General features: G+C 42.4%; 1 protein-coding gene across 3 annotated transcripts in view; it reads left to right on the top strand.

Moving 5' to 3' along the window:
* LOC146058240 (uncharacterized) overlaps positions 1-27,175 on the top strand; it is a 110,057-nt gene that overhangs the window by 74,556 nt on the left and 8,326 nt on the right. Inside the window, exon 12 of one of the 3 annotated variants that reach the window (XM_083170431.1) lies at positions 14,374-15,674. The exons of 1 other annotated variant lie outside the window; for it this stretch is intronic. In XM_083170431.1, the coding sequence (XP_083026557.1) occupies positions 14,374-14,912 (539 nt within the window). In that variant the 3' untranslated portion in view covers positions 14,913-15,674. Of the gene's footprint in view, positions 1-6,709; positions 9,260-14,373; positions 15,675-27,175 lie in introns of those variants that run through there. One more of the 3 variants, XM_083170429.1, reaches the window with a different exon arrangement.

Here is a 27,175-nt window from a genome sequence, read left to right as displayed (position 1 = left end):
ATTTGCGTGTAATGAAGGTCATACAACCGGAATGTAGGATCTAATGCTTGTGGCGTGTGAAGGAGACTTTGGCTTTAGGCTGTCCAGCTGGCGCTGTAGCACAATGTACATAAAGTAATGGTTCCATCAGTACGTTACATTGGCACAGCCACCTGGCAGTCACCTTACTAACGTTTCCCCCCACATTACATCGGGACGGGTGACGGCTAACAAGCATGGAATAAATTAGGCCTTCATTTTATTCCTCTCCTGCATGGCATACTCGGAGCGATTGTCTCGTCTCCTCTCCCTATCCCTGTCCTATTTCCCTCTACTGTAGGTATATAAATGTTTCATAGGTCATATATGGATTCATTATAAGTTTTTCTGTTCTGTTTCTGTTGTTGATGCAAAATGTGAAAGTTATTGATCAGATATTGGATTATTGATATGTATCCAGGAGGGAGGTATTTTGAGAATATGGATAATATACTGTAAATCTGGCTGTCCAATCTGCATTCAGTTACAGTCACCGCAGAGATTGTTACTGACATTAGACTACGTTCTTTGTATTGGCCAATTTCCCTAATACCTCTATGTACGTTTTCTCACGACCTACATGTATACTTGGAATTCTGAAATGATTACCATGAGATATTGTATTATACCTGACTGCTTTATTTGAAATTCTAATAAAACAGTATAATTGAAAAAAATAACAATTTTATTATGGAACTAAGCATGATACAATTAAGCGGCAAATGATGAGTTGTAAATCATACAAAGACCTAAACAAATGTACAGTATATAATAATCCAACAAGGATTCAATGTAAAAATATAAACACGGAATCTAATAAAGTTCTCAAAACTGAATTCACGTTTCATCCTTTATTTGATTGATAAGTAGAAAAGCAAAGAATAAGAAAGAGATAAAGCGATGAAGGGGAGACTGAAAATGAGAGAAAGGGAAAAGAGAATGGGAACAGGGGAAGGAAGGGGAACCAGAAGACAGATTCGTTGCCTATGTATATATATATAAAAGATTAACTACTCCTCACCTCTATGAGGTGAAGTACCGTCAGTGTCCACTATTGGCCTCTCAATAGAATATATTACATTGCATAGCTCCTGTCACAGTATAAACTAGTTAATGACTCCAATTTCCGCTGTCAGTGCATTTTGGAGACAGACAATATTGCAAGATTATCTTTCTGGCTAGAGGTAGGTGACCAGGTGGTGACATCTGCTAAGAGGACTGATGACCATGAATATGGCACAAGGAGGGCTACACTTAGCTGAACGAAATGTGGGAACCTTCCACCAGAATCGTTTGATCTTAGAACTTTGCCAGACATTATGGTAAAAGGTATAGCGCGCCTAGATGAAGATTTTAGGCAAAACCTACACCCAGCATACGTTCTATGAGTCCATTAGGCTCGAGATATGAAAACTGGTATCCTGGGATTAGGTCTGCAGTGTCTAGGATGGCAACTATTGGTCGACAGTCAAAAGACCTAGAACCTGTAGATCTAATAGGCCGCAACCTAAGTAATTTAGGGGTGATTCAGTTTTGATTGCACAGAGCCGAATTCAACCATCGAATGATTTCAGCGACCATAGATAGAATATGCTTTTTAATAGGACAAAAATGGGTGTATGTGTGTGTGTGTGTGTGTGTGTATGTATGTATATATATATATATATATATATATACACACACACATACACCCATTTTTTGTCATATTAAAAAGCATATTCTATTTATATGACAAACATCAACCACGCTTTTAAAGATTACATTGTATACAAAATAAATCAGTGATGTAATTGCCAAATGAAGTTTAAAAACATGAACTGAAACGGAATTGTCACTAGTCAGCATACAACCTGCCGCAATTGGTACAGCATCCATAGACAATTAAAGCAAGTGGTTCAGACCTCAGACGCACGGATGTCCACCAGGGGAAGGGCTGATACTAGCATTGGCATTACAGGTTTTGGTACTTGTGTATTAGCACGGCGCTGTCAGAATCAGCGTAGTGTTCGCACGGCTAGTGTAGATAGCGTAGTCAGTCAGAAGTAGCGTAGTGTTCCCACAGCCAGAGAGTCAGCGTCCCTGTCAGTGACTGCGTAATGGCTGCAGAACCTGTCACCTGTGAACCTGTTATTAAGTAAAATCCAGTTAACAGTTAATACGTCGTCATTACTGTCTCAGATGTATGATATGGGCGGTGTGAATGTGTTCCTAAAACACCCCCACTATCCACGCCAGCCCGAAGCGTGGCGAGCGGACGTTACGCGTCTTCCCGACTTGTTCATACCCCGACTATCCACGTCGGCGTGGAGTTGATTTTATAAAGTGTGGCGAGCCACCAAGCCCGAAGCATGTCGAGGGGATGCGGATTACTTCACATGTATTCAGCGTCCCCAAATCTTTCCTTGTTTTTAAATTGTGCGGCTGACTCATTGGAGAAGTAGAAAATCTTTTTTTCTGGTGACTTTTCATATTTTGTCTACTTGTTCCAGAGTATCCTCTGGAAGCAGCAGATGACCACTGAGTTCTGTTCCCGACAGTCTGAAATAACAGCATAGCTGAAATGTTCAATTTTGTTTCTCCCTTGTAACACCACAAACGGGAGAATTGGAGCTTGCGCACTGGTCTAATGATATCTCTAGGCCTCATCCTGCTGACAAACTGGTTATACTCAGCAATTCAAGAGTAATCACAAATTCTCAATGTTTAGGGTTTCTTTAATATAATTCATGAATGCAGTTTGTTGTGTTATTCTTAGTATTCAGATACTATGGTCCTGATTCATGTATGCAAGTGAAGCAAAAAAAAACAAGCAACTGGGAAAACCATATTGCACTGCAAAATGTGGCGATTAACTGCGACCGATATCACTCGTTATTCCCGAGCACCCAGCTTGTCTTTCCGTAACAGCCTTCTACAGCGGAACCCGGGAACGCTAGGCCAGCCAGTGCATTTAACGGACGCTTCATGTCTCTCAACTAGTGATTTTAGAGCAGAGAAACGTCCGTGGAATCGGAGACCAGATACAATATACTAATCAAGAAACGGATCTCCAGCCAAACCGCCATACACAGTCCAAGTGAAGATGGTGTTCTTTGTCAATGATTTATAATGTGGCGTTTAGCACTATTAATTACATTACTTTTTTATCAGGATTTTGTGTACCCAACTCATACCAAGGTCATTATATTTTACATTGGTGGTTAACCATTTTTTTTTTATTCAGTCTCTTTGTATTTCTAATAAATGAATGGATATCCAAGTATTTTACAAAATTAGTTCTAATTTACTCATCTATAGGGTTCTTTATTTCATTTGATCCATGTAATTTTATGCTTGTTGTTTATATGTTTTTGTTTACTCCATAAACTTGCACAGAATTTCTGAATAATATTGAAACTTTTTTTTTAATAACACACACATTTATTTATTTGTTTACAGTTTACATAGTGCAGCATTTTCCATTGTACTCCACAATTGTATATACATACATACATACATACATACATATACACATTGTGCTGGAGTGAATGCCATAAATGTTTTTATTGCATCAACATTGAACAATAATACATTTGTTTGCATGCATACATTTTTTCATTACTATCTTTATAAATTAACAATTGTGTAGTTTGATAGCAGGTTGTACAATAAATAAATTGTATAACAATTTTGCATGTAGTCATAATATTATAATAAGTATGAAGTGTAGTGTTACAAACTGTACAATAGTAATGTTATTTTCCTACAAGCAATTGTGAGTATCGTATTTTCAATTTCAATAAATGAGTATAATGTAGGAGTCCATAGTATGTATGTTCACTTTTGGTGAATTAAAGGTCTCATAAGGGCTTCTTTAAACACTTACAACACTATTTGAAAAAAATATATAGATCATATGATCATACATGAAACCCAGTAAAGAGAAAGAGGTGGAAAGAAAAATAAAAAGGGGTAAAAAGGGAAGAAACATTTATGTATTTGTTATTTCGTTTCCGCTGGTAACGTGTCTATGTAACTTTCCAATATTTCAAAGAATGTTTCCGTTTGTCTTTCCTTTATGGAGAGTTTTTTCTGTCCATTCGAGTTTGCATATTTGGAATCATTTTTCTTTAAACATATTAAGTGAAGGAGGGGTGGTAGGAATCTTCTGTTGTAACATTATTTAGCTACCGTTGATAGGCATAACATTAGCTTTTTACAACAATCAAAATTTTGGGGGTAGTTGGTAAGAATCCCAAGATAGCCCACTCGTCTGGAATTAGTGAAATATAATTTACTAGATGATCTACTTTGAAATGTCTGATTGTCAACCAAAATCGTTGTATTGCCGGACATTCCCATAAAAAGTGGTATAAGTTTGGATCAGAATGAGTACATTTAAGTTAAAGAATTAGTTAAGCCTATTAATTAAGTTACAGCAATGGGGAGACAAGTAACCCCTGTAAAATATTTTAAAAAACATCCTCATAGGATGTGGCTGATATTGTTTTGATAGAATATAATAAAGTTTTCAAGATCGCTTTTTCGCAAAGTTAAAGTTTACCTTTTAAAGGTAAAAGTAGGTTATAGCTCTTCTGGAGTAATTCTCATTTAAGAGAACTGTATCCAGTTGGTTATCCCAATCTGTATCATTTAAGAAAGTTATTACCTTATTAGTATAATGTTGGGCCTGGGAGAAAGCTAAGTTACATGGTGGCAAAAAGTCATGGTGGGATTTCACTTGTACATAGTGAGTTACTTTTTTGTTTCTGAGTTTGCAAGTTGTCTAACTGAACGTATTCCTTATTGTGGTAAGGGAAAGGGGGAGAAGGGGAAACCAGTGCACAGGTCAATATCGTACGGTAATTGATATTAGTCATCCACAATTCGGAATGTTTATGATGAGATGTGTTCTCGTCCGTAGTAATTGTCGCGGAGGTGCACCCTGGAGAGTAAAATAAGTTTAAAGGCAAAAGAAGAAGAAAAGTCATGTATTAGATACATTTTGTCCCTCATTCAAAACACAGATCAGCCATACTTTGGACACAGATAAGTGTAGTTTGCTATATTATGCTTAAACACTTATCATACATATTTCTTTGAGAAATTTCTTTCTTCCATAAGAGTGCCCCAGAAAAAAAAGAGAGAGTGCTTTCTTCTTCTTTTGCCTTTGAACGTATTCCTTGTTCGTACCATGATCCAAATGGTTGAGTAGCCGAACCATGTTGAAAAATTATAGTTTCCTAAAAAAGTAAGATGTAAAGAATATAGGGTACGAAGTTTAGCTTTATTACGTATTGTGCGTCATGATAACCATGAGGGTTTTCCAGTATTTGTGTGGAAAGTTCATATTTGGGTAAATGTAAAAAGCAGGTCATGTTGAGATTAGGAAGAAATTGTCGTTCTATCGTATAATTGGCATATTGGTCTTTGTGATGGATCCAGTCCTTAATGTATCTGCAAATGGCTGCCTGGTTGTATAATTGGATGTTGGGAAAATGTATTCCCCCCTCTAGAGTTCTTTGTAGTATTTTTAGATTGATTCTTGGTTTATTCTTTGACCAGATTCAATTTCTAAACATTTCTGTGGTTTTCTTTTCGTCTGCTAGGGTGAGAACTATTGAGGGGACTTGAAGTGGATATAACAGTTTTAGAAAAGTGATTCATTTGATTAAGTTGGCTCTTCCCAAGTATGATAATTGAAGGTGTTGCCAACCTTCTAGTTCCATCCCAATTTTTGTAATAAGTGGGAATAATATAGGTCATGCAGATTCTTGGTCAATGTAATCCCCAAGTATTGTATCTGGGAAGGGGCCCATTTCAGTCTCCAAAAGGATTAGTCAATCTATATGGACGATTGCCTAAGACTAATGCTTTTGACCTAGAAAGTTTAATCCTAAATTCCGAAAGTAAGCCATATTGATGAAGAGTGTCAACCAAAGGTTCCAGGCTATTTTCAGGATTAGAGATAAATATCAGTAGGTCATTGGAAAAAGCATGCAATTTTAATTCCTGTATCCCAATTTTTGGTCATTGCAGGACTGTCCACTGTTGTAGATGGTGTAATTACGGAAGCAATGCCATATTAAATAGCAAAGGTGACAGTGGCCAGCCCTGTCGTGTTCCCTGTTGCATCATTAAAGGTTTGCCAAGAAGACCATTAACCAATAATTTAGTAGTAGGGTTTAGATATTAGTATTTAATAGTGTCTATAAAAGTGAGTCCAAAGCCTTTGTATTCTAAAATTTTAAATAAATATTTCCATAAGATTTTGTTGAAGGCTTTTTTGGCATCTAAACTTAGTAGCACTGTGGACGTGGTATAGTTCCTTGATGAGGAAACTATTACTGCTATGGCAAAATGAATTCACAATACCAAATGTCGTTCTGTCGTGAACCGAGTTGGTGTGGTGTTAGAAGATTTGGCAGCATCCCTCTTAATCTAGTGGACAATTTTTTTAGAATCTTTTAGCCTTGATTCAACAGCAGTCACTTTTAAGTTTTAATACATGTTTAACAATTCAAGACAAATTCCAATATTATGTCGTAATGGCGATATTACTTGCTTAGAAACAATTTGACTTTATACTGAATATATGTAATATGTGATATCTATATGGTACATGTGTATAAGTGTAGAAAATGTCTCACACATGATGACGCGACCCATCCGCTGTACAGAGGGTTTATCTTAGTACTTTTGTCCCCAACAGGTCTGCACGCCTCCTCACACTATCCTGAGATGACGCATCAGTGCTCGGAGTGTCAGCAATGTTTCCCTAATCATTCAGCCCTCGTCACCCATCAGCAAACGCATAGCGCCAGTAATCTGTATAGGTGCTCGGTCTGCGGGGTGCGATTCAGCTCCACATTGGCTCTTACCGCCCACCAGCGATGTCACACTGAGGGAAAAAGGTTTCACTGCTCTTACTGTGGAAAATCTTTTCATCAGAGATCACGTCTTCTGTGCCATAAAAGGACTCACACCGGTGAGCGGCCATTTTTATGCCTGGAATGCGGGAGATGTTTCGCCAGAAATTTCACTCTTATTACACATCAGCGGATTCACTCTGGAGAGAAACCCTTTAATTGCAAAGAATGTGGGAAGTGTTTCACTCAGAGATCCAACCTTGTGAAACACCAGCGCATCCACACCGGAGAGAGGCCGTTTGCGTGTACGCAGTGTGGCCGCTGCTTTTATGATGGTTCACATCTTTTGAAACATAAGAGGGTTCACGCCGGTTTAGGGGAATAAAGACTTGTTTACGAACTGCAAAAGACTTTCCCGCCGAATTCAGGATTTGGAATTGCGCATGTTAGGGGAACGCCTGTTTTTTCATATAAACATTTACAATTTGCTTGTTATATGCACTACTTTGTAGAGACGTAGTATTTTTATGGCAGATAAGAATCACTTGGCCGATCTACTCTGCCCTTAACACACATACGCACACACACTTACGTACAATGGTTCTGTTTGTCAATAACCCTACCAGTATGTTTATGGATTGCGGGATGAAACCCATGTAATCACACAGTTAGGTGCTCTTTTTGGTATGTTACTTTTCTCTGTTCTCATTCTTGGTTTCCGTCCACCTAGAAAGCTCCATGTCTACCTATAATATATAACCATATATATTGCTTCAGCGCAGGCATCTATCACTTTGTGTGTACAACAAGTCTATTGTAGTGTTTTGTTATTTTCATCTACAACCTGCAGGGGTCAGGGTACCCACTACTGTCCATGTAGAGCAGCGGTTCTCAAACTTTTTGATTAGGCTTTTCATTTATGAGTAGCTCAATTTCAAATATCCACAGTACTTACGAGTGGAGTGGCAGTGAGCGTTATGCGTGTCCATATCTTAAGGAGTAGCGGAGGAGTAATGTGCTGTCAGGAATCGGGTCCCTCTGTGCCTGGCTGCTGGCTGTGTACTGTCTCCGGTAGTGGAGCAGTAGTGTGCTGTCAGGAATCGGGTCCCTCTGTGCCTGGCTGCTGGCTGTGTACTGTCTCCAGAGTTCCCGCTGATGCCTGTAGGATTAATGCTGCTGCTTTCTCCACCTGTGTCAGTGTAGGGCAGATGATCGCTGATGTCGGAGGGCGGCTTCCAGTGAATCGCTGGTCAGGCAAAAGTACGAGAAGGCATTGCAGACAGAACCGGTTACATGGTTGTCTACGCAACGGTAGACTTCTTCCGCCATTGGGAGACTTCTTCCACCTTTACCATTATTATTTTCGAGTACACCCAACCTGTCTGCAGCGTACCCCAGGTTGGGAACAACTGATGTAGGGGGTTGCTGGTAGATTTACTAAAGATCAGGGTGTCAAAGGTACCAATGATTGCTGTTGTGACAACCCGCTTCTTAGTAAATCACCCTTAGCCTTGGACTACATGCCGTCATAGGTAACATACTAAAGAGGGTAACCATAAGTATACTGTTTATTGTATTCATACCCTTTATAGGCAGGAGTCTAAAGGGAGAAGGTCACAAATGTAATGAGAGAGGTGTGAGAGCTTCGTAATTGAGTGTGAGAAGCTTGAAATGAATCCCTTAAGGGGAAGGAGAGCCAGTGTCGTGTCCACTGATGCAGCAATGTCTATATACCATGTCATTGTTTTGCATTGTCTTGTACTCTAAGTCCATGCTTTGCCCAATGTGTTTATGTAGTTTGTTATGCGCTGCGGAACCCTTGTGGCTCCCTATAAATGAAGGGTAATAATACACATCCGTGGCCATACCCATATGGAAAAATGGACACCTACCAAATAGCTGGTGTTAGGGCCAATGGTGCGATTGATTATAGCATCTACTGACGCACTCAGCCGTATTACAAAGTGTGCGTCTCAGTCCTTGCACAGTCATTTGCACGGATATACACCGGGGGAAGCACAGATACTAGTATTAGTGTAAAGTCTTCGCTGTGACTGCAGCAACAAAAAAGATGATATAATGGTTGCAGGACTTTAAACTGAGAATCAGGCCCTATTATTGGTGGTGGGGGGGACTTAGCGGATTAGAAGTCACATTGATATTGACCTCTCGTGCTCACCCACCACATGCAAAGAAACCTATGGCGGTCGAGTCATATTGGCCCTGTTGGAAGGTTCTCTGCTGGTTTTGCTGTGGGTGACATCACTGTGCTGACACCACAGTGACTCACAGCCTGGTTATTGGCGAGGGTTCAGGAGTGTAATGGAGTATTATGTGAAAACAAAATGACACACACTACAGCATGTAAGACTTAGGTAGATATTTAATATCAGATTTTAAATCGACGTGGGGGGGGTGGGGGGGGGGTAACTATAACACTCAACAGTTCCTTCACTTGCTCCTGTAATTCAGTGAATCTTTCAAGGAAAAGCCTAACTTCATAGTGCAAATGTTACTAAGAACTGAACCGTCTCCGACTCCCCACGCAACGTCTACTACAGTATTGTATATATAAGTATAGGGTGGCTTACGTGTAGACACTATGGGGGTGATTCAGCTCCGGTCACTTTTGGCCAAATTCGTCCCCGTTCCAATGTTTTGAGGACTGCGCATAGACGATTATGCGCACGTGCAGACCCCTGTGCGACTTTCACAGTCACCGAGGCCCATTCGCATACATCGGGGCGGACAGGCGGGTGGCTGGTTTCCTGGGTGTGCCCAAATAAACAATGGGTGCACCCAGAAAAACAATGGGCGTCCCCAACACAGGCGTGGCAAAGCCTGCACAGGGCGGGACACCAACATCACATGCCCCGTTCTCGGACGTTCCCGAGCCAAATAAAAGTCAGTTTTGGTGACCATTGAATGAATGTTTCCGCCCGCCCGCTCGCACGGCGATCAGCGCACACATCCATTCACGTGCCTCTGAGGGGATGCATGGGGCAGGCATTTGTTTGCGATGACCGCTGCATATTGTGCTCTCCCTGAATCACCCCCTATATTTGCTAAATAAAAAAGTAATCTAGTAACACATATACAGTATGTCACAATGGGCAGCAGCTCATAGTGCACACAGCCCCCACCTCAGGAATGTTTACCTTGGCTAAAAAGTGCAATCCCTAATAAAAACATCACACATAGGGAATGAACATCTGTAAGTGCCCTTTTACCTGAGACTGTACATTGCAGCCAGCACTTACAGCTGGCAGGATACAAGAATAGCCTATCATTGTGCCAACGTCACCCACCAGCGGAATAGCCGCAGTTACAGGCTGCTCTGGGCCGTATACTACTACTTGCAGGGCATGGGCCCGAGGATTCCAGCCAATGAATAGATGCGAGCTGGATTCACAATATCTGTAAGGAATATTAAATACTTTGCTAAGGGTTTATTCTGTGCCTTTCACTAGTGATTGTCCATCATTTGGTGCAGTGGGTTGTTCATGCCAGCAGTGGGACCCCTGGAGCACTAAGGAACACGGGCCAAACATCCTGTTCTAAAAGTAAAAGGGTACTTTGGACCTTATTGTGGTCCGTTCACACTGGGCCGATGTTTTTTTTGGGGGGTGGGGCCATTAGCATATGGGAACGCCCAGCATTTCATGGGCATTCCTATGTTAATGGGCCGATGGTGCGGGCAGCTGACATCACCCGCACCATCGCCCACCTCCCTCCGAATGTGCACGCAGATCTAAGGTTGCTCTGAGCAACCTTAGATCTGCGTCCACGTTCCACATCATTCGATGGTTCCACGACCATCGAATGATGTTTATGTAAAGCATCCATTCGCAGCCAGTTCAAACATACACGCCTCGCGAATGGGGGGCCCGGCGTACCATCATTCACAAGGCCGGATCTGGATCACTCGCAAGGATGTGAATTCACATCTGAGCAAATTAACCAGAATTCCCCCCCTCTATGTATTTATTTGTTTAGAATTGTAAGTGTTATTTATATGGCTGTAACCAATAACATTTTACCGTTGATTGTCTATGTAACGTTTGTTTCCATGTATTCTATTAAACAGTGTTATTTTTGATACATGAGTTGGACTTTGTTAATGCGCTTCTCATTTTTGTTTTTAGCGGTTACAGAAGTTTGGTCTAAAGGGAATAAGTTAAGGGGATAAGTTTAACCCTGAGTTAGCCGGCTTCCGCTCTCAATTAAATACAGACTGGATGTGCTGTATCCATTTTTATTTTGCGTTCTTATTGAGAATGAACATTGGTGGTTGTATGCCTATCACAAACCAACCTTGCTTTTTTAGGGGTTGCTCTGGTCTCTGCCCGTTACACTTTCATTTCACATCTTGCATTACATTAAGTATTATGCCTGCTACCCGGCCTTTGATTCCTGAGAACCAATTGGAAGGGTTTAGCCAGAAAAAGACTGGAATCTGGTATTACATTAGTGTAATTATGGCAAAATAATTTCTTAAATCAATGATATTAGAGTTCCTGGTGGTGTAACATAGTTCTGGGATGTCCTCGGCCGGTTTTGTGTCTGTCCAATAAGTCAGAGACAACTGGTCTGTAGGGCCTTACAGTCTCTAAGGTCAGTACCTGTCTGGGGGTTGTGGGCCGGGGACAGCCTCTGGTCGCCTCTGCCTTCACTGGTCTGGGCCTACCCCTGTCTCCTCCCACACTATCTACCAGGCACTGCACCTCTGTCACTTCTCCCGGGCACCCATCTGCAATAACTGTCAGACCTGCCCTCCTGTCCTCCTCAAAGGACCTACATCTTGGAGAACCCACCCTGTCGGGTGTATCCCCTTCTACACTTCCTGACTACCCTGGGCCTGAACCCTTCCTGCCCGGGCACACTCCCTACCCCCACCCCATCAAGGCCACTGCAAGCTTGGCACCTTATGCCTGTCAGGGATGGGTCAGAGAGTGGAGCCTCCCTAACCCCCTGCCAGTGCCCCTCACTTTCTTCTTAAGGGGGACACTCTACAGGGGAATCTAGGGTCATTATGGTTGGGTTCAGTCATGGACAGGTCAGTGTGGTCACTCATACTCACCGCTTGAGTTGGCAAACCACTAGGAACAGGAGCATCGCTGGGCACCCTCACAGGATACAACAAGCTGGCACACACATCCTCTGCGTTGCTAGGGGACGTAGGAACACCAGAGGCAAAAGGCATGCTGGGGAGATGCGCTGATCTAGCCGCTGTGGTCTTTTCCTGGGCTGGTTGATGCTGTGTTGGTAGTTGGCTGGCCGCGGTGCTGGCGTCGATGTCCAATAAGTCTACTGGTTCTGGCAGCCATTTTAGGTGGTTCTTGGATAAAGCTAGTGGGAAAATAAACAGGGTTAGTATCACCTTCCAGTAACACATAATAACTCAGCCTAATCCTTTGGCCACTATTTCTCCCTTTAATTTCTGTTTGCTGTACAGCAGGAAGCACCCAAACCTTCCCACCAGTTACTGAGTATTCAGTTTCTTGTCTGGTGAACAGCTGATTATAAATGATAAGCATAAAACCCAAGGTTGGCTATTTTAAACATATAAAAAAGTAAAAAAAAAAAACAAAACCTTTTTTTTATATATGCGGTGACTACAGGCACAACACCGTGACTTCTTTAAAAAAAAAATTATATTCCACATTCTTGCTGCTTGTAGTCTTCATCTAAGTAAGCTGAACCAATGCAGTAAATCACACACACAACAAAGAAGGAAGGTGGATCAGATAAGAGAGGTACTAAATCTGCCTAGCATCAAGCTTCTCCCCCAACATTCCCACAGGACAGGAACCACAGTTAACACTCACAATCTTAAAGAGTAAACCCCCCCAACACAATAAACACTCAATACACAGAGAAACACATGATGTAATCTTCATGTTTACCTCAATTCAAAACCTTGTGACATATCCAATACTAATGCTTAATTCCTTCTTTTTTTTGTGTTTGTGTGTTTCTCTGAAAAGTACTTTTACATGTTTTAATTAGGTTTTGTCTGAAATTTGTTTTATTGAAAGATTTCAAAGAAATCCTATCAAGGCCAAATAACTTTGGTTTTCTAATGTAAGACAGTATTAAAAGGTCAAGGTTTCATATGCATAGCGATAGTTCACAGTAATATTATAACAAAAAGGCTAAAACAAAATCATAAAAAGGTTAATGAAAAATAATTGCTCAGCGACCTTATACCCGGCGATAATGACTACAATTGTAATACTTAGCTACTGATTTTGAATCTATGTACAGTACGTTGTAAGTATAACAATCAGCAATTCTACCTCTCGCTCCTGAAGTCAGCGAAATTTCCAAGGAAATGCCTGGCTTCATAGCTCAAACGTTACCAAAAACTGCAAAGTTTACATCTCCCTGGGCAACGCCCTCGTATTGTTTTTATATTCTAGCAGTTACAGAGAAAGTATAGGATGACTTACATTAACACTGGTTACATAAGCTTACAAGTAACACAAATGTCACAATGGGCAGCAGCTCATAGTGCATACAGCCCCCTCCTCAGGAATGTTGTCCCTGCCTAAATAGTGCAATCCCTAATAAAAGCACATTGCTCATAGAGAAGGCAACAGCCTCCTCCTCAGGAATGTTGTCCTTGCCTAGATAGTTCAATCCCTAATAAAAGAACATCGTACATACAGAATGCATACAGCCCCATCCTCAAGAATGTTGTCCTCGGCTAAATAGTGTAAAAGCACGTTACACATACAAAATGCAAATCGTCCCCTCCTCAGGAATGCTGTCCCTGCCTAAATAGTGCAATCCCTAATAAAAGCACATTACACATAGAGAATGCAAACAGCCAACTCGTCAGTAATGTTGACCTTGCCTAGATAGTGCAATCCCTAATAAAAGCACATGACGCATAGTTAATGCAAACAATTCTCTCCTCAGGAATGTTGTCCCTGCCTAAATAGTGCAATCCATAATAAAAGCACAATGCACATACAGAATATTGTCTTAAGGGTAAATAGTGCAATCCCTAATAAATTCACATTACACATACAAAATGCAAATAGTCCCCTCCTCAGGATTGTTGTCCCTGTCTAAATTGTGTAATCCCTTATAAAAGCTCATCGCACATAGAAAATGCAAACAGCCCTTTCCTCAGGAATGTTGTCCTTGCCTAAATAGTGTAATCCCTAATAAAAGCACATTACACATAATCAGCAACACTGTAGTACAATAACAAAGTAAGATGGCTGCTTCCATTGTGCCGGAGTCAATTATATTTCAGTGCAGCAGTCACTTTCAGTTTGAATACATATTAAGTATCATTGGAAGACATTCCGATTTTATTTTGGAATGACAGAGTTAACTGTTAAGAAACAATTGTATATAATACTGAATATATGTAAAATCTGATATCTGTATCAAACATACTGTATGTATAACTGCACAGAATGTGTCACACATGATGACGCGACCCATCCGCTGATGTACAGAGGGTTTATCTCAGTACTTTTGTCCCCAACAGGTCCGCACGCCTCCTCACACTATCCTGAGATGACGCATCAGTGCTCGGAGTGTCAGCAATGTTTCCCTAATCATTCAGCTCTCGTCACCCATCAGCAGACGCATAGCGCCAGTAATCTGTATAGGTGCTCCGTCTGCGGGGTGCGATTCAGCTCCACGTTGGCTCTTACCGCCCACCAGCGATGTCACACACAGGACAGACTGTTTCAGTATTACAGTGGAAAATCCTTTCATCAGAGGTCCCGCCTTATGTCACTTAAGAGGACGCCCACCGGGGAGCGGCCATATATATGCCAGGAATGCGGCAGATGCTTCGCCAGAAGTTCTACTCTTGTTAGACATCAGCGGATTCACTCCGGAGAGAAGCCGTTTACTTGTACAGATTGTGGGAAATGTTTTACACAGAAATCCAACCTTGTGAAACACCGGCGCATACACACTGGGGAGAGGCCGTTCACGTGTTCCCAGTGCGGCCGCTGCTTTTCTGACGGCTCAAATCTTCGGCAACATAAGAGGGTCCACGCCGGGCTAGGTGAATAAACCGCCCGTCACAGAAGTAACAAGACTTATTTACAAACTGCAAACAGACTTTTCCCGCCAAATGCAGGACTTGGAATGGCGCCTATAAAGGGAACATTTTTCTTATAAACAATATGTACATTATGATGGCGATATGCATTACTTCTCAGCTTATATTATTAATGACCGTCAGGGTTTTTATTAGTTCAAAGCCATCTAGAAAGCTCCAAGCTCACTGGGAATCAGACTGCAGCTTCCACTTTGCGCAATAACAAATCCACTGTAGTTTTCCTCTATAGCCTGCAGGTGTCAGTGTTGCTAATGCTGTCCATGTAGAGGGTTATGGGTAGATTTACTAAGGAGCAAGTTGTCAAAGGCTCCGATGATCGCCGACTGGAACAACCCACTCCATAGTAAATATAACCAGTGGTGGTTCAAGGGGTGTGGCTGAAGCACAGTTCAAATTTCAAATAGTGGATTCACACCCACTGCCACCAACTGACATTCCAAACTGACTTACTGGCAGTTATTGTTTCTCCCCTATTTGAATTTTTAACTGTCCTGCAGGCCCCTCCTCTGGAGCCCCCACTGAATCTAATCTTAGCTTTTGACCACACGATATTATTGTAACTTGTTGATGCGGGTAAACATACTGTAACTGTACTGATTTATTTTGTATGTAATATGTTATTGGCAGCGGCAATTCCAGGATGTAATAAAGGTTGCTGGTTCTATAGAGAGTTGGAGAGTGGTCAGTGCGGTGACTTGGGGTTGACTGGTCTGACTTATGGGCAGTACTATTTTTCTGGAAAAATAGGTCCAGGAACTCCAGGTCTGGGGGTGGATCAATTAAATAAAAATATATATATATATAATAGAGAGAGAGAGATAGATGTATATATTGTATTTAGAAACAAAGGCACTCACAGGTGACTCTAAAATACAACTTATCTTATGGAAAGTACATTTTTAGTTCCTGATGATGTCATATTTAATTAGAGGTTCAGGAACTGAGTTCCTGCTGGTTCCTGCTGAAAAATAGCACTGCTTATGGGCGTGTTTTGGGCATGTCATGGACAGTTTGCGATTACGTGCTCACATTTGAGGCCATATTCAGATGGAAAATCTGCACCTACCATAAGTTTAATAGATCTCCCATGGTAAATTTACCCCAGAGAATCCGTAGGCAGGGGGGAGGGGGGTGGGGGGGATTTCTGGTGCCTGGAAACACTACGCCTCTTGGCCAGCAGATCAAATTATGGTAATAACATAAAAAATAAAACCATAGTAATAAAGTCTGAAAAAATACTTTAGTTGGTACTTATGTATTAGCAGGGTGCCCGGCTACGCTACGCTGACAACGTACCTCAGGCTACGTTGTCAGCGTAGCCTAGCCGGGCGCCCTGCTAATATGTGCTTTTATACTTACAGCGGGCAGATGGCGGGCTGAAGGGCGGGCGGCGGGGCTTGGCCGGGCGGAGGGGGGACATCTGAGCAGCACCGGGCGGGGGGGAGACGTGTCATGGCCGTAATTCAACGTACTGCCGCTGGGGGAGCATCACATGGTTTCCCTGCTCCCCCAGCGGCACTACGCTAATTGCGTACATTGTCTCCGCCAGGGTGTCATGGAGGACGCTGCCGGAGTAGAGGAACGCTGCCGCAGGGGTGTCCTGGAGGAGGCTGCGAGGGGAACTCTGGCACTGGGGACATTAGGTAAGTATAATGCACTACGCACACACATATCCCCACTATCCACGTCATACCCCCATGAGGGCGTGGAGTTAATTTTATAAAGTGTGGCGAGTCAGCAAGCCCGAAGTGCAGCGAGCGGACGCGTATCTGTGGCCCTCGCGCGGCTCGCTGCCCTCGCCAAAATTTATAAAATTAACTCCACACCCACGTGGATAATGGGGGTATGACGTGGATAGTGGGGATATGATCCATTGTGTATTAGCAGGGCTCCAGTTATGTAAATTATGTAGTTTACGTAGCCAGCATAGTGGTGTATTGGTATTCTCAATACACCACTACGCAAACTACGTAATGGGCGCCCTGCTAATACATAAGTACCCTTTAGTCCATCGAGTTCAATCTATCTGACTTGTAACTACTGACTTAAGTAATACATATCTATAGGATTCCCTTAGTGGCCAAAAATGCATCCAGTTTTGATATAAATTCATTATCAATAGTTGCTGTAATCACCCCACCGGCAATGAGTTCCAGAATGTTACTGCTCTAATAGTGAAGAATCCTCTTCTTAATTCAGTAGGAATTTATTTTCCTCGAGCCTCAGTACATGCCCGCGTGTCCTAAGTATAGGCCTGTTAGTGACCAATCATCTCCCAGTTCCATATGATTCCCAATCCTGTATCTGAACATAATAATCATATCACCTCTCAACCTCCATTTCTCCAGTGAAAACATATTCAGCCTGGTATAACCTATCTTTGTATTCTAGTGATTCAAGACCTTTTACTACTGTAGCTTAGTCGTCCTTCTCTGTACCTGTTCCAAATCATTTATGTCCTTTTTAAGGTGTGGTGCCCAGAACTGGACACAATATTCCAAGTGTGGTCTTACCAATGCCTTGTAAAGAGGCACTATCACATTGGCATCCCTTGAATCCATTCCCCTTTTAATGCATGTGCAGTGTGCACTATTACCCAATATTTCATCTATGATGACCCCAAGTCCTTCTCTACAGCAGAATTCCCTATAATAACTCCATTCAGTCTATAAGTAGCTTGTTCATTTTTGATCCCATAATGAATAGCTTTACATTTATCAGTTTAATTAAGTCACTTTGTAGTTTTCACTTTCATCCCTATTGTGTGTTTTATTTCAATGTAATTCATTTCTAACCTTTACCTCTCACTACTTCACCTCTCACTACTTCATCTCTCATTTTTTTACCTCTCACTTACTTATCCCTGCTATCTTTTAGCAGCCTCTCTCACTAACCTATCCTCACTTTGTTTCACTATATATTTCTTTCAGTCTTGTGTTGCCCTGGGGTCACTCAGCTGCACCATTTTGGGGTGCCCTGTGCCCTAGATTTGTACCCCGCAAAATGTTAGGGACTTGCCCGACTAATGAGGTCACCTGGTCGTGGTGGGCAAGCCGTTACTTATGGCCATAACTAAGCGAAGAACCTCGCTAAAAATGCAAAATTTTATTGCAAAAATTTTGAAATTGGGAGTTTAATTTGTGCACCTGCACCTTTGACTTTGTATGCAGTTCTACTGAAAGGTCTCCGCAGGGTCGCACCTCTCAATTGGTGTGCACCCCAGGACCCCACCCCTGTACACTTTGTAGTGTACCCGCATCCTCTCCTGAGTTAATTACCTATTTGATATGCGCCAGTCAAATTACTGTGTGGAGGGGCTCAGTGCGGCAGCCATTTACAGTTAATATGGGCAGTGTCAGAAGGAAGAAATACCCTTTCCAGGCTGCTCAGTCTCCACCCTCCCGATAACGCTTCTCTACCCATGTCCAGGCCCCACCCCCCTGCATCCAGCTCATGGCCCAACAGTGTGTTGCTAGTTACCGTGGGCCGGCCCCACCTCTGGGACCAGGCCAGTCCCCTCCCACATTTGTCCTCCCCTTTGTCAGCTTCACTTTGTCCTTTGACCCCTTTCCTCACGGAACCCCCTGACCTCCCCCTTTTCCAGCTGGGTACAGCGATGCGATATGCTCTCCCGCGGGCATCCCATCGCACAGCACATAAAGTTTCTGCAGCGCATGCTTTTTGAACTAGGTACCAATCGCATCGCATCGCATGCGATGCAATGCGATCTAGTTCAGAACGCACGAGAATAATTGTACCGTGTATGGGCACCTTAAGGAACAGAGCACAGCTGCTGCACATCAGAGGCAGCAGCTTATGCTACAAGACCCTTATTCGCATGCACTCAGAACGGAGCGAAGTCTGACCCGTTTCTATGTGTGGGGGGTCTGCGCAAGCGTGTATTTCAACATGTTCCGACCCTGGCAATGAACGGCTTCAGTGAGTTCACTTGACAGGCCGTTCCTTGTGGGGAGGGAGGGTCGAGGGTGGTGACGGTGCTGGACCATGGGAACACCCAAAGTGTCATGGGTGTTCCCATGCACCAGAGAGCAGCAGTAAGGAACTAGAGACAGGAGCCTTACGGTGAGGTGAGAGAATATGTGTTTATAAAGTGCAGTTTTGTCTCCTGCTGGTTCTGTTATGTTTGTGTAATTATTATGGGATGGTTAATCTTTTCCTGATCAGTTCCGTTATTTATATTAGATAAATGTTTGATACAGCCTCTACATCTATAGTGTTATATCAATACTGTATTACATATATTATCCAGTGTATACAAAGTTCATAATGTCCAGGGTCGTTACTGGGTTCTTTCGTACCGATCGCTCAGACTCCCGCGCTAGCTTCAATATGGAGCTTCAAGTGGGAGATTGTGGATTTCATTTGGAGACCTCATGTAGAAATTCTGCGTTTGCCCCTTGGACCAGCACCCACAATAATATGCTGCAGAGGAAGAGTGTCCCTCACCATCCACACGTGCATCGTCAGACATATAATCCCACTTAGTAATGTAACGTAAATGTGGATGTCTGACATCATTTTACCCTACGTCTTCCTAAACCTGCCCCATCCCCTTCTTCCTTGTGTGGGGAGGAGGCGGATTCAGCAACTTTGTAGTACTGTAAAAAAAAAAAAAAGATGGCTGCTTCCGTTGTACTGGAGTAAATAAAACGCAGTGCTGCAGTCCTTTTTGGTTTAACCCTTGCCAAGGGGATTTGACAAAATAGGTGTGAAAATTGCCAAGCAAACCTTTTTATTCCTCATAATGACCTGTAATGTGTACTATATATATGGGAAATATAATAAGTTTCCACACAGCATTTTTAATTTGAACGTATATAACAAATATGAGTGATGCTGGCATTTTAAGCAAAAATTTTGCACATCTTCCACAGAGATGTTGTCACTCAAATAGTGAATATGTATTAAATAATAACTCAAGACACATTAAAATTTAATGTTGGAATGACAGGGCTAATTGTAAATGAACAATTGTAAATTATACTGAATATGTTTAAAATGTGATATCTATATGTATAACTACACTGAATGTCTCACACATGATGACGCCGCCCATCCGCTGATGTACAGAGGGTTTATCTCAGTACTTTTGTCCCCAACAGGTCCGCACGCCTCCTCACACTATCCTGAGATGACGCATCAGTGCTCGGAGTGTCAGCAATGTTTCCCTAATCATTCAGCCCTCGTCACCCATCAGCAAACGCATAGCGCCAGTAATCTGTGTAGGTGCTTGGTCTGCGGAATGTGCGTCAGCTCCAAACTGGCTCTCACCGCCCACCAGCGATGTCACACCGAGGGAAAACTGTTTCATAGTTATAGTGGGAAATCCTTTCATCAGAGATCACATCTTCTGTACCATAAGAGGACTCACACCGGGGAGCGGCCATTTTCATGTCCAGAGTGCGGCAGATGCTTTGCCAAAAGTTCTACACTTGTTGCGCATCAGCGGATTCATTCTGGGGAGAAACCCTTTAGTTGCACAGAATGCGGGAGGTGTTTCTCTCAGAGATCCAGCCTTGTGAAACACCGCCGCCTCCACACCGGAGAGAGGCCGTTCGCATGTTCCCAGTGCGACCGCTGCTTTTCTGACGGCTCAGCTTTTGTCCGGCATCAGAGAAGTCACAGCTCAGGAAATATGATGTGCCCTAGATGAACGGTGTGACGGATACATGGTGCGCCTGTTTACTATATTTCTTTCAAATTAAATTAAAAAAGGGTGTTGTTTTTATTTTGCTCCAAAATTGACAACCAAGTGAAACTACAATTCCCAGCATGAGAACCCCATCATTTTATGACACACTAAAGGTGCGGTTTTATAGCACCTGGGACGTAGCGTCAGCGATCAGTATATGTGTGTGCGGTATGCTGTACAGTATAAGGTGAATATGGTACATAGCGATCAGTGTGTGTATTTATAGTGATAATTACTGAGCCTGTGTGTCAGAGGCGTCTTAAGAGAGGAGGCGAACTGTATGCAGCCTCCGCCAGCTGGAACCTCTCCAGGAGCGGCCCTGTGTAGTAGTGTGTGATCACTAGAGTGCTCAGACCTCTAGAGAGGTTTGGACCATTAGTTCCTATCTGTCTCTATCTTACCAGACGGTGTTTTTTTTCAGGAGGCCGCAGCCTCCGAATCCAGTCCCCATGTACACAGGGTCGGAGGTAGGGCTGGTCTTCGTAGTGGCGGCAAAGTAAAGTTGTTTTGCAGCTACCAGTTTCCAGCTCCCGTGTGCAGCAGGGTAGATGTGATAGCTGGTGCCGCTCCACTGTAAGCTCTCATAGTGTTTGTGGGGTCCGTATGTCGTCCCAATGCATTTCAGTCAATTTTTCTGTTATAGTAAAAAAAACTTTATTTAAAACAGGAAGTAAAATAACTAGTGGAAACCACATGTTGTGGTAATCTGGTTATTGGTTAGGTGCCACTCTAATATATTCATGTAATAGGTATTAGTGTAAATATTGAGTAACAATAAAATGAATGGTAAGCTATACATATTACAGATCTGTAAAGGTTGATTATAAAAATTACAATTTTCTGGCAATTCTTGTATCGCTGCGGCTGCTGCCCGGCAGCGTTGTGGAGTCTGAGCAATAGAGCGCTCAGACTCTACTTCGCAAGCGCAGATCACCGAAAAAATGGCCTCCGGAGGGTAAGTATTAAAAAAAAAATTACTGCACCCATTATAGATACGCTACATATGTGTGTGTGTGTGTGTGTGTGTGTGTATGTATGTTTGTTAGCAGTTAGTCAAAAGTTGCACATACTGTGTCTAAACAGACCCTTTTTCTGTGCTGAGACTTGTAGTTGTAGTGGAGGGGCGATCTCATAGAGCATCCCTCAACTTTACCAACCCCAATTGTTTGTGAGTGCTGCTCATCATCGCTAAAAGGTGGTTACAGAACAATGTGTAGGACACACAAAATAAACTGCTGCTCCGGTGTTGTCCTGGCTGATCGTCCAAAATGCTGTAATTAGAAGACCGTTTACACCAGGCATGTCCAACCTTGGCCCTCCAGCTGTTGTGAAACTACAGGTCCAATCATGCCTTGCCACGGTTTTGCTATTAGAGAATGCTAAAACTATTGTAAAGCATGCTGGGATGTGTAGTTTCACAACAGCTAGAGGGCCAACGTTGGACATGCCTGGTTTACACTGTACAGTACGGAAATGTAATGGGTAGCATTACTGCCTCACTACACTCAGGTCATGGGTTTGAATACCACCATGGTCCTATCTGTGTGGAGTTTGTATATTCTCCCCATGCTTGTGTGGATTTCCTCTTGATATTCCGGTTTCCTCCCACTTTCCAAAAATATCCTGATTAATTAGCTCCAGACAAAAATAAAACTTAGTGTGTATATGTATATGGGCGGACTAAATGGGCCATGTGGTTCTTATCTACCGTCCCTTTCTATGTTTCCATGTTTTGTGTACATGATTGGCCCGCCTGTCAGAGCTTGTAATTGTAATCTGTTGTGCCATATTCATCCACTGCTATTGTATACAATGCTCTGTAGCATCACTGTGAAGCTGCGTATTACATGCTGTGGATCCTCGTGTCTTACCATGCTAAAGGCCCCCATACACTACACGATTTAAGCCAGATTTCTTCTGATTTCGGGGGATTGGGCCGAGAAACCAGGTGAAATTAACCTCAATCGCATGTGTGACCTGTGTCACTCGAGGGGATCTTATGGCTGTGTAGGGTCTGGGAGTGCCAGAATGGGATAAGGGATGTGTCACTTGCGGGGATCTAAAGGCTATGTAGGGTCACCGGGAATGCCGGAATGGGATATGGGAATACCGAAATGGGATAAGTTCTGAAACAAATAGATTCTCTGAGATTGATTCTTGCGCTATCTGCAGCCAAGGATCTGGTTGGTAACGTATGAATCACCTATCATACACAATAGACATATAGTAGAAAGAAAAATACCAACTTAATCCTGGGCGCTGATTGTAGTGATCCTTGTAGTGAGGCCTTGGAGAGAAGGTGGAGAACTTTTGGACTCTGACTGGTTTGGACAGTGGGCTCCGGGGACGCCTGGGAATTCAATCTGTGCCTGTTTGTCTGCATTGTTTTTGTAGACCACTCCATCCGGTGAGAGGCTGATGTTTTACACCATTGTTTTTATGTTTATATGTCAAATAAACAAAGTGGTATCACACTATACCAGCTTTTAAACTTTTTTGCATGTACGCTTGATTACAATTGGACATCCTTGATGACGATTCGGTGACGTTACCGCCCCTGCACGAGCGTTATTGTCTGCCTATTTAAGCAGACTACTCTAAAGGGTACGAGTTTCTCAGAAACATCATATATTTTGTTGATATAATTTATGTGTATCTAAACAATATTACGCTATTGTGTGTCCCCCCCTCTGTTTTATTTTTCGGTTTAATACCCTGAATGAGGGAAGAAAGTGTGGGGATCACTACAATCAGCGCCCAGGACTAAGTTGGTATTTTTCTTTCTACGAAATGGGATAAGGGCCATGTCACACAAGAGGATCTGATGGCTGTGTAGGGTCACCTGGAATCCCAGAACTGGATAAGGCCAGTGTCACTCGAGGGGATCTGATGGCTATGTAGGGTCTGGGAATGCCAGAATGGGATATGGGAAGTCACTTGAGGGGGGATCTGATGGCTGTGTAGGGTTACCAGGAATCCCAGAATTGGATAAGGCCAGTGTAACTCAAGGGAATCTGATGGCTGTTTTAGGGTCATCGGGAATACCAGAACTGGATAAGGCCTGTGTCACTTGAGGGGATCTCATGGCTGTGTAGGGGCACCAGGAATGCTGGAATGGGATAAGGGACATGTCAATTGAGGGGATCTGATGGCTGTGTAGGGGTATCAGGAATGCCAGAATGGGATAAGGCCATGATACCCGAAGAGGAGATGTGATGGCTGTGTAGGGTCACCAGGAATGCCAAAATGGGATAAGAACTGTGTCACTCGAGGGGATCTAATGACTGTGTTGGGTCACTTGGAATGCTGGAATGGAATGAGGGCCATGTTCTATCAACAGGGAAGGAGTGTGGTCAGGTTCATTTCATTTTATTATTTTCAAAAGTAGAGGCTGGTGGGCAGTGGCATTATTGGTGTCTGGCAATGTATTTTCAGACACACTACTACACATACCAGTCTAACCTCCGCACTTGCCTCCACATAACACCCCACATACCACTCTGCCATAAGTTACCTTAAAGAGACTGTGAGGATATGGGTAATTTCCCAACCAGATATCCAATCCATACTTTTTAATTGTAGAATAAGAGAGATTACCGTAGGATGCGCCAAGCGAAATGCGCCGTGCCTTTGGGGAGACGTGTCACACGCTGCCAAGAGGCGTGTCTAGCTTCACATATAGGTATGTCTAGGCTTGTTGTTGCGAGATATTTCTATATAACATTAGTAACAATATATGTTGGGAAGTTTTGCAAGTATTGGTACTAACATTGCTGCCTGCAATATGGGATTTCTTGTTTGCAACTACTGTATATATATATATATATATGCTGTGATATTTATTTTATTCTCATTCAGCAAATTATACATGATTAATATGATGCCTATGCAATAAATTCCTAATTCAATTTGACCTTGTGTGATTTCATCCCTAAGAATGTTATTATATTTTTGGCATATTAAGTGCTAATTTATTGTGACCCCTAAACTGTCTTCAACTGTTTTCCATACCATTATGGCATTAGCCAAATCATTATGGACACTTAGGGGTCGATCCTATTAATTGCGAAGGGTGGGAGGTGCCATTCCAACGGCGTTTAAACGCTCGCAACCGCACCCAATTTCAGCCTGAATTTGCGCAAAACTATTGTGAGAATTTCGTCTGCTGTAAAGTGTGTCCAGTGTCTTGATGATTCGCACATGCAAATTAATCACGGCTAATAGGATCAACCCCCAAGGGTGGGATTTAATGTCACCTCAGACTTTTTTTTTTAAAGGCCTATCATTTACAAAGTAAATGCCTTTTAAGTGATTGCCCCTTTACAAAAAAAAGTCAGGACTTCGTCCGGCATCCCGCACAGTCACCAAACTCAGGCAGCATTACATCCAGCCCCATGTACTCTAATTAAACAAATGTGTTTAACTAAAGATTACTAGCAAAAATTCTTACTCACTAGCAGCAACACGCTATGGATGAGTGCACACCAGCACAGATGACAAGACCCACAAAGTGGGATAATTAGACTTGTCAGCAGGGACTCATGACCTACAGCAAATAACAGTGATTACAGCAAATCAGGGTCCTTGCAAAGAAACTCCTTAGTGACACCCCTGGCAGAATCTGAAGAATCTAGGACTTTAGAAGTACAATCCAGGGCACCAGGAGATCTATGACTGAAACGGTAGCCTCCTGCAGGATGTGGGAGGATAGGCAACAATGATTCAATCTTGGGTAAATTACACACAGCATAGGAGGAGAGAACAGTAAACTCTTTATTGTCAGGGCACTATTAAAATAGGTCATGTTTTACTTTTAATTGTCCAAAAGTGGACTCACAAAACATACAAACATAACTAAGAGCGTGTACACACTGCAGGAGTCACGCTCATGAAATATCGATTTAATTGCTCCTTAATCATTTGACTCGCATGGATAGAAATCCCTACGTCATAACCCCCTATCACCTATTGGTGTCGCAATTCCCAGATATAATGAGAGGGGGGGGGGGGGAGAGGGGTTTTGTTTTTACGAAATAAACTTCATGTAATATGTGTACAGTTTGTTATGCAATAAATACTCTGGCTGAAATATATTCTGGTTATAAAACAATTAAACTGTACATCTAACTGTAGCGTTTCAGTGATAATCCACAATCCTTCAATAAATGGAATAATTCCCCATTATATAGATAACAGAATGAAGGAAGAGTCTTGCCAAGACCTAAAGAGATATCTGCTTTTAGAACTGCAAGATACTTCTATGTGGCGCTAGACAACACAACACCAATAGTTAAAAAATATATATTATTTATTAACAATATATCAGTATACCAATTGTTTACCATTAAATAAAGAACAACAACAAGCAAAAACAAGAATATGAAAAAAAAAAAGTAAAAATAGAATATCTGCTTTTAGCCCTCATACATGTGCGTGAAAGGGTTAATGGGTGTATCAACTGAAATAATGGCAGTGACAAAGAGTCTTCATTCTATTATCTATAAATTAACTAAAAATGTACTTTTATTAGTTGTGTGTAAAATATTTCACTATGGAGCTAAAGGTTGTGCAACCCAAGCCGCAGTCTTCTGATTGTTGGAAACTGCGCATGTGTGTGACATTCACCAGCAATCACTAGGGGGCCGGACTAAAAGTCAAATTGTATCATTTGGTTCTGACCCCCTTGTGACAGACCCATGAATTGTGAGTGTTTTTTTTTGTGTGTAGGGGGTGGGGCCTAATGACCTGAGAGTTCAGTGCTTCCCTGTGAAGTATTCTGAAGCGGCTCCTCTCTGGACATTTCCAATGAAATATGAACATGAATATGTGAAACGTCGGCATCATCATGAGGACACTGAAACATCATATCTTAGAACATGTTGGCTCTGTAGCCTGACACACCTATCACCACAGCAATCCCAAGGACTTGAAGGAATTTGGGCAGGATAAGGTCAGTTTGGATATTGGAGGGATTGAACCTATGAACAAACTCAGACTATAAAACACCCAAATCTAACTCTCTGCACATGTTACATCAGCCCCACCTGCACTGCATATGGCTTTGTTCATTAGAGAGTGATTGTGCCTTTCCAAGTGAATCAGAATAACCCCCCAATATCCAATCATTAATTCATGTTAAATGTGAAGGATAAGACTATCTCCGAGCAGCCTGATGTTCCTGCAAATATTATTCCGGAATTTTAAAGTCTATGAGACTGCAGCCAACCTCTCTGGATGTTGCGGCAAGAGGAAAATCAACCATAGAATATATAGAGGGAATGGGCGAGGAAATGGGTTTGTCCTAAATCTCCCACCGATCAGATCTGAATCAGGCAATATGTATCCGGGAGATTGACCATTGCACAGATAAGTCGCAGCTGGAGAATTTTGAGTACTCGCATCAACCGTACGTACACAGATGACAAAATGAAGCTTTCAAACAAAAGATCACCATACTCACATGGAACGCGTAGAAACATAGAATTTGACGGCAGATAACCA

Source organism: Crinia signifera, chromosome 2 (assembly GCF_055691185.1).
Source record: "Crinia signifera chromosome 2, ASM5569118v1, whole genome shotgun sequence".
Lineage (NCBI taxonomy): Eukaryota > Metazoa > Chordata > Amphibia > Anura > Myobatrachidae > Crinia > Crinia signifera.
The sequence above is the reverse complement of the archived record's forward strand: the minus strand, read 5'-3'. Positions and strand labels throughout refer to the sequence as shown.